Raw genomic sequence first — 8,554 nt, forward strand, 5'->3', positions numbered from 1 at the left:
ACCATTTTGCCCTTGCTTGGTGTTTTTCAGTTTGATGTTTGTTGACTGAAGTTTTTAGCCTCTATTCATCCATTTGCTTATGTTCTGGTTTGTTATGCTCTCTAGGTTGCTGGTGGGATACATATTTGCTATTTGGACATTTTTACCCTTGTGGGATGTTTTATTATTGCTTTTAGTTCTTGATATTCTATAGTTATATTTGTGCTCCTTGTTAATTTCTTTGTAAATGTTGGTGGGTTTTTTTTTGGTTTGTTGACCATTTTGCCCCTGCTTGGTGTTTTTCAGTTTGATGTTTGTTGACTGAAGTTTTTAGCCTCTATTCATCCATTTGCTTATGTTCTGGTTTGTTATGCTCTCTAGGTTGCTGGTGGGATACATATTTGCTATTTGGACATTTTTACCCTTGTGGGATGTTTTATTATTGCTTTTAGTTCTTGATATTCTATGGTTCTATTTGTGCTCCTTGTTAATTTCTTTGTAAATGTTGGTGGGGTTTTTTTTGGTTTGTTGACCATTTTGCCCCTGCTTGGTGTTTTTCAGTTTGATGTTTGTTGACTGAAGTTTTTAGCCTCTATTCATCCATTTGCTTATGTTCTGGTTTGTTATGCTCTCTAGGTTGCTGGTGGGATACATATTTGCTATTTGGACATTTTTACCCTTGTGGGATGTTTTATTATTGCTTTTAGTTCTTGATATTCTATGGTTCTATTTGTGCTCCTTGTTAATTTCTTTGTAAATGTTGGTGGGGTTTTTTTTTGGTTTGTTGACCATTTTGCCCCTGCTTGGTGTTTTTCAGTTTGATGTTTGTTGACTGAAGTTTTTAGCCTCTATTCATCCATTTGCTTATGTTCTGGTTTGTTATGCTCTCTAGGTTGCTGGTGGGATACATATTTGCTATTTGGACATTTTTACCCTTGTGGGATGTTTTATTATTGCTTTTAGTTCTTGATATTTTATGGTTCTATTTGTGCTCCTTGTTAATTTCTTTGTATATGTTGGTGGGGTTTTTTTTGGTTTGTTGACCATTTTGCCCCTGCTTGGTGTTTTTCAGTTTGATGTTTGTTGACTGAAGTTTTTAGCCTCTATTCATCCATTTGCTTATGTTCTGGTTTGTTATGCTCTCTAGGTTGCTGGTGGGATACATATTTGCTATTTGGACATTTTTACCCCTGTGGGATGTTTTATTATTGCTTTTAGTTCTTGATATTCTATGGTTCTATTTGTGCTCCTTGTTAATTTCTTTGTAAATGTTGGTGGGGTTTTTTTTGGTTTGTTGACCATTTTGCCCCTGCTTGGTGTTTTTCAGTTTGATGTTTGTTGACTGAAGTTTTTAGCCTCTATTCATCCATTTGCTTATGTTCTGGTTTGTTATGCTCTCTAGGTTGCTGGTGGGATACATATTTGCTATTTGGACATTTTTACCCCTGTGGGATGTTTTATTATTGCTTTTAGTTCTTGATATTCTATGGTTCTATTTGTGATCCTTGTTAATTTCTTTGTAAATGTTGGTGGGGTTTTTTTTGGTTTGTTGACCATTTTGCCCCTGCTTGGTGTTTTTCAGTTTGATGTTTGTTGACTGAAGTTTTTAGCCTCTATTCATCCATTTGCTTATGTTCTGGTTTGTTATGCTCTCTAGGTTGCTGGTGGGATACATATTTGCTATTTGGACATTTTTACCCTTGTGGGATGTTTTATTATTGCTTTTAGTTCTTGATATTCTATGGTTCTATTTGTGCTCCTTGTTAATTTCTTTGTAAATGTTGGTGGGGTTTTTTTTGGTTTGTTGACCATTTTGCCCTGCTTGGTGTTTTTCAGTTTGATGTTTGTTGACTGAAGTTTTTAGCCTCTATTCATCCATTTGCTTATGTTCTGGTTTGTTATGCTCTCTAGGTTGCTGGTGGGATACATATTTGCTATTTGGACATGTTTACCCTTGTGGGATGTTTTATTATTGCTTTTAGTTCTTGATATTCTATGGTTCTATTTGTGCTCGTTGTTAATTTCTTTGTAAATGTTGGTGGGGTTTTTTTTGGTTTGTTGACCATTTTGCCCCTGCTTGGTGTTTTTCAGTTTGATGTTTGTTGACTGAAGTTTTTAGCCTCTATTCATCCATTTGCTTATGTTCTGGTTTTTTATGCTCTCTAGGTTGCTGGTGGGATACATATTTGCTATTTGGACATTTTTACCCTTGTGGGATGTTTTATTATTGCTTTTAGTTCATGATATTCTATGGTTCTATTTGTGCTCCTTGTTAATTTCTTTGTAAATGTTGGTGGGGTTTTTTTTGGTTTGTTGACCATTTTGCCCTTGCTTGGTGTTTTTCAGTTTGATGTTTGTTGACTGAAGTTTTTAGCCTCTATTCATCCATTTGCTTATGTTCTGGTTTGTTATGCTCTCTAGGTTGCTGGTGGGATACATATTTGCTATTTGGACATTTTTACCCTTGTGGGATGTTTTATTATTGCTTTTAGTTCTTGATATTCTATAGTTATATTTGTGCTCCTTGTTAATTTCTTTGTAAATGTTGGTGGGGTTTTTTTTGGTTTGTTGACCATTTTGCCCCTGCTTGGTGTTTTTCAGTTTGATGTTTGTTGACTGAAGTTTTTAGCCTCTATTCATCCATTTGCTTATGTTCTGGTTTGTTATGCTCTCTAGGTTGCTGGTGGGATACATATTTGCTATTTGGACATTTTTACCCCTGTGGGATGTTTTATTATTGCTTTTAGTTCTTGATATTCTATGGTTCTATTTGTGATCCTTGTTAATTTCTTTGTAAATGTTGGTGGGGTTTTTTTTGGTTTGTTGACCATTTTGCCCCTGCTTGGTGTTTTTCAGTTTGATGTTTGTTGACTGAAGTTTTTAGCCTCTATTCATCCATTTGCTTATGTTCTGGTTTGTTATGCTCTCTAGGTTGCTGGTGGGATACATATTTGCTATTTGGACATTTTTACCCTTGTGGGATGTTTTATTATTGCTTTTAGTTCTTGATATTCTATGGTTCTATTTGTGCTCCTTGTTAATTTCTTTGTAAATGTTGGTGGGGTTTTTTTTGGTTTGTTGACCATTTTGCCCTGCTTGGTGTTTTTCAGTTTGATGTTTGTTGACTGAAGTTTTTAGCCTCTATTCATCCATTTGCTTATGTTCTGGTTTGTTATGCTCTCTAGGTTGCTGGTGGGATACATATTTGCTATTTGGACATGTTTACCCTTGTGGGATGTTTTATTATTGCTTTTAGTTCTTGATATTCTATGGTTCTATTTGTGCTCGTTGTTAATTTCTTTGTAAATGTTGGTGGGGTTTTTTTTGGTTTGTTGACCATTTTGCCCCTGCTTGGTGTTTTTCAGTTTGATGTTTGTTGACTGAAGTTTTTAGCCTCTATTCATCCATTTGCTTATGTTCTGGTTTTTTATGCTCTCTAGGTTGCTGGTGGGATACATATTTGCTATTTGGACATTTTTACCCTTGTGGGATGTTTTATTATTGCTTTTAGTTCATGATATTCTATGGTTCTATTTGTGCTCCTTGTTAATTTCTTTGTAAATGTTGGTGGGGTTTTTTTTGGTTTGTTGACCATTTTGCCCTTGCTTGGTGTTTTTCAGTTTGATGTTTGTTGACTGAAGTTTTTAGCCTCTATTCATCCATTTGCTTATGTTCTGGTTTGTTATGCTCTCTAGGTTGCTGGTGGGATACATATTTGCTATTTGGACATTTTTACCCTTGTGGGATGTTTTATTATTGCTTTTAGTTCTTGATATTCTATAGTTATATTTGTGCTCCTTGTTAATTTCTTTGTAAATGTTGGTGGGGTTTTTTTTGGTTTGTTGACCATTTTGCCCCTGCTTGGTGTTTTTCAGTTTGATGTTTGTTGACTGAAGTTTTTAGCCTCTATTCATCCATTTGCTTATGTTCTGGTTTGTTATGCTCTCTAGGTTGCTGGTGGGATACATATTTGCTATTTGGACATTTTTACCCCTGTGGGATGTTTTATTATTGCTTTTAGTTCTTGATATTCTATGGTTCTATTTGTGCTCCTTGTTAATTTCTTTGTAAATGTTGGTGGGGTTTTTTTTGGTTTGTTGACCATTTTGCCCCTGCTTGGTGTTTTTCAGTTTGATGTTTGTTGACTGAAGTTTTTAGCCTCTATTCATCCATTTGCTTATGTTCTGGTTTGTTATGCTCTCTAGGTTGCTGGTGGGATACATATTTGCTATTTGGACATTTTTACCCTTGTGGGATGTTTTATTATTGCTTTTAGTTCTTGATATTCTATGGTTCTATTTGTGCTCCTTGTTAATTTCTTTGTAAATGTTGGTGGGGTTTTTTTTGGTTTGTTGACCATTTTGCCGTGCTTGGTGGTTTTCAGTTTGATGTTTGTTGACTGAAGTTTTTAGCCTCTATTCATCCATTTTCTTATGTTCTGGTTTGTTATGCTCTCTAGGTTGCTGGTGGGATACATATTTGCTATTTGGACATTTTTACCCTTGTGGGATGTTTTATTATTGCTTTTAGTTCTTGATATTCTATGGTTCTATTTGTGCTCCTTGTTAATTTCTTTGTAAATGTTGGTGGGGTTTTTTTTGGTTTGTTGACCATTTTGCCCCTGCTTGGTGTTTTTCAGTTTGGTGCTTGTTGACTGAAGTTTTTAGCCTCTATTCATCCATTTTCTTATGTTCTTGTTTGTTATGCTTTCTAGGTTGCTGGTGGGATACATATTTGCTATTTGGACATTTTTACCCTTGTGGGGTGTTTTATTATTGCTTTTAGTTTTCTGTTTGTTTAGCTTAGCTTTTGTTTCTTTGGCTCTTCTTGTTGCTTAATATTGTAGTTTGTTCCAACTTCCTTCTTGTGTGTTGCTTAATAAAGTCATAATCATTCAAAACAAAAACAAGTCATTAAGCCACATTTGCATTTTCTAAATGAACTAAAAACACATTGTTGTTGAAAATGGGTCATATGGCTTCCTAGTATGACTTGGTTTGAAAGTTTGTATAAGACACATGGTGTGTACAAGTCTAATATATATGAAAAATGAGTACTAAATGTGCAAAAAGCTGATGAAAAAAAGTTTGGATACAGAGCTGTTATTCAGGGAAAGAGAATAAGGCTCGGTTTTGTTTTAAGAAATGGGCCGTATAATTGCAAGGTTATAAGACATGGTTTAATGAATAAAAACCAGGTTATTTAATTTTAGTATATGACCCGGTTGTTAATATAAACTGGGATTGCTCTCATAAAACGCGTTTTTTTCATTATATATCTCGGTTTTTCCAAAAACCGGGTCTTAATTGGGAGCTCTTATTACGCTTTTTGTAGTAGTGTGAGAGCTTGAATTATGTATCAAACAGTGAGTTGTAAATATTTTCTTTTAAAACACTAAAAAGGCTTTCGATATAAAAGTAGGGACTGTAATGTCAAAACAAAAGCCACTCCGATGGAAGAGTTTTTTTTTTTTTTTCGACCACTAATTACGATTTAGGGATAATGACTTGAAAGGGTAACATACTTTTGATTTTGATCACATTTGGTCACTGAACTTTTTTTCGTGCTCTATTAACCCTTTAACTTGTTGATTTGTGCAAATTTTCCCCTTCTGACCGGGTTTAGCCGGTTTCAATGAATTTATTGATCCTACGTGTATTTTTTATCTTACGTGGCGAAAGAGGTGGCATGTAGGCCCCGATTTTTCGTCTCCATCTCATTAAACCACACCCCTCATTAAACCACACTCCGAAGTCTCATTTGGTCCTTAAACTCGACTAGGTCACCAAATTCTCCATCGATCATTCATCTCCTTCAACCGTTCTATGGCATCATCTCCAAATCCTACTGATCAGAACTTCATTGTAGTGAATTTCCACTACAATGGTCAGTTTGCACCCAATCCCTTAGTTTACTTTGATCCCGACAGAGCATCAGTGCGAGATGTTGACTTCAGTGGGTTTGGGTATGAGCAATTCATGGAATTCCTTCACAAGCTCACCAAATCGAGAAGCAAAGACATCTATTTCTGCCTTCCACAAGAGTCTTTAGGTCTTGGAATTCATACATTGGTGAACGACGGTGATTACAAGGAATTTTTGGATTTGGCGTATGCTAATGACAAGAGAATGAATGTATATGTGGATCACCATAATGAACCTATCTTCGACTGGATTGAGGCTGAGGAAAGTGAAAGTGAAAACGAAGACTTAGATGAAGATGAGGATTCAGTTATTCAAGATTCATATTTTGTTGATCATGAAGAAGATGATGCTACTTATCCATTTCCAGCAAACAAAACTGCACGTGATAGATTTTTAAACATCCTTTGTGAACCTATAGAGAGTGAAGATCAAGATGATGAATACGTGCCACCCCAGTACCCTGTGTATGATGAGAGACAGCCATGGGATCAGATGAAACCAATGATAGGTATGCGATTTTGTAACCCTACTGAGCTTAAACATATGTTAAGCAATTATGCAGTTGCTAATGGGTATGATCTATGGTTTGAAAAAAATGACTCTGATAGATTGTTAGTGAAATGTTGCAAAAAGAATAAGTCACCATCTTGCCCTTTCAGACTATGGGCCTCCTGGATGGGTAAAGAAAAGACTTTTCAGATCAAATCTCTAGTGAATGAACATAATTGTTGTAGGGTGTTTAAGTTTGGGTCAATTGTAACTTATAGATGGATAGGGAAACATTTTATGAGTCAAATTATAGAGAACCCAAAAATGAGTGCAAGGAAGATGAAAGCTAAAGTGTCAACAACATTCAACATAAATGTGAGTGTGGGGCAATGCAGAAATGCAAAGAAATTTGCATTACAAGAGATTGAAGGAAGTTTAATTGAACATTATGGGAGATTGTGGTCATATGGTGAGGAAATTATCAGGTCAAATCCTGGGTCTACTGTGAGATTGGATGTAGACATCATGCCAGATTCCACAACTTTGTTTTCTAAGTTTTATGTGTGTTTCAAAGCTGTAAGGGATGGTTGGTTAGAAGGGTGCAGGCCTGTAATTGGGCTTGATGGTTGCTTTTTAAAGGGTATAGTTAGAGGAGAAGTTATTTCAGCTGTTGGGAGAGATACAAACAACCACATCTACCCTTTAGCATGGGCTGTGGTATGTGTTGAGAATAAAGAAACATGGAAGTGGTTCATAGATTTGCTTATGGAAGACATTAATGGTGGTCTTGGTGCAGGCATTACCCTTCTTTCTGATGGACACAAGGTTAGTACTAGGTCATTTTTATGCTTCATTTTTATGCTTTTTCACTCATAATGATGTTGTGATTTGTAGGGGTTATTACAAGCAGTTAAGGAAAGATGTCCAGAAGCTGAACATAGACAATGTGCTAGACACATTCTGGCCAATTTTAATAAAAGGTTTACTGGTCAACAATACATAAAGTTATTTTGGAGGGCTGTAAGGGCTAGTACTGTGGAGAAGTTCAGAGGTATAATGGAGAAGATCAAATCTATTGATACTCATGCTTATGATTACCTTATAGACAGAGATCCTACTACCTGGTCTAAGGCATTCTTTCAAGAAGGAAGAGACTGTGATGCAGTGGAGAATGGGGTCAATGAGAGTTTCAATTCTGCAATTAGGCATGCTAGAAGGAGACCTATAATCACTATGCTGGAGGAGATTAGGTTATTTGTGATGGAAAGGATATACACTCAAAGAGTTGAAGGAATGGAATGGGATTTGCTTATATGTCCAGCTATTAGGAAGCGTATAGAAGAGCTGAAGGTTAAACAGAGGTAATTATTTTACTTTAATATGCTTATGTTAATTATGAGGATGTGTTATTGATTCACTGATGTTAATATGCTTAAACAGATTGTGGGGAGTTACTCCTTGTGGTTATCAAAAGTATGAGGTTAGATTCACTGATGTTGCATATGGAGTGGATCTAATTGCAAAGAAGTGTGCCTGTAGAATATGGCAACTTATAGGGATACCATGCTTACATGGAGTGGCAGCAATATCTTACTTGAATCATGATGCTGAGGCATATGTGTCCCAATCATACACTACTGAGGCTTACCTAAAATGCTACAAATATAGCATTAATCCTCTCAATAGTAGTGAAATGTGGCCAGATGTTCCATACCATAAGCCTTTGCCTCCCAAAAGAAGAAGATTACCTGGTAGGCCATCTGTGAAAAGGAAGAGGGATGCAATTGAACGAGAGTTGAGTGGATCAAGTAGACAAACTGTCTCAAGAAGGGGTAGCATAATAAAGTGTGGTATTTGTAAGGAACCAGGTCACAACAAGAAAAAGTGTCCATCTAACCAACAAAGCAATACATCAGGTGAATATTTTTAAAAACATTACATCATTTGAACAAAGAATTGACATTTTAATTTTTGTTTGCAGTACCAAGTCCATCCAGGGGCAGTGGAGCAGACCCAAGTTTATCCAGGGGCAATGAAGGACCACCACCACCTGCAGCCCAACAACCTCCTCCACCACCACCTGCAGCCCCCATGCCAAGAAGAAGGGTCCCAGTTAGTAGAAGTGGAAGGAGGAAATATTCTGAACGGATTATCAAACAAGC

General features: G+C 36.3%; 2 protein-coding genes across 2 annotated transcripts; both read left to right on the plus strand.

Moving 5' to 3' along the window:
- Positions 1-5,688: 5,688 nt before the first annotated feature.
- LOC145099476 (uncharacterized) lies at positions 5,689-7,620 on the plus strand. Its single transcript, XM_079037048.1, has 3 exons — positions 5,689-7,217; positions 7,287-7,578; positions 7,610-7,620. Exons 1-3 carry the CDS (start codon positions 5,805-5,807, stop codon positions 7,618-7,620), a joined length of 1,716 nt encoding a protein of 571 aa, XP_078893174.1. The 5' UTR covers positions 5,689-5,804.
- Positions 7,599-8,340, plus strand: LOC145100662 (uncharacterized). The gene is made up of 2 exons (XM_079037846.1): positions 7,599-7,753; positions 7,833-8,340. The coding sequence occupies exons 1-2, from the start codon at positions 7,626-7,628 to the stop codon at positions 8,320-8,322; spliced, it is 618 nt and encodes a 205-aa protein (XP_078893972.1). The 5' UTR covers positions 7,599-7,625; the 3' UTR covers positions 8,323-8,340.
- The last annotated feature ends 214 nt before the right edge of the window (positions 8,341-8,554 follow it).

Source organism: Lactuca serriola, chromosome 4 (genome assembly GCF_051521515.1).
Source record: "Lactuca serriola cultivar US96UC23 chromosome 4, Lser_US96UC23_V15, whole genome shotgun sequence".
NCBI lineage: Eukaryota > Viridiplantae > Streptophyta > Magnoliopsida > Asterales > Asteraceae > Lactuca > Lactuca serriola.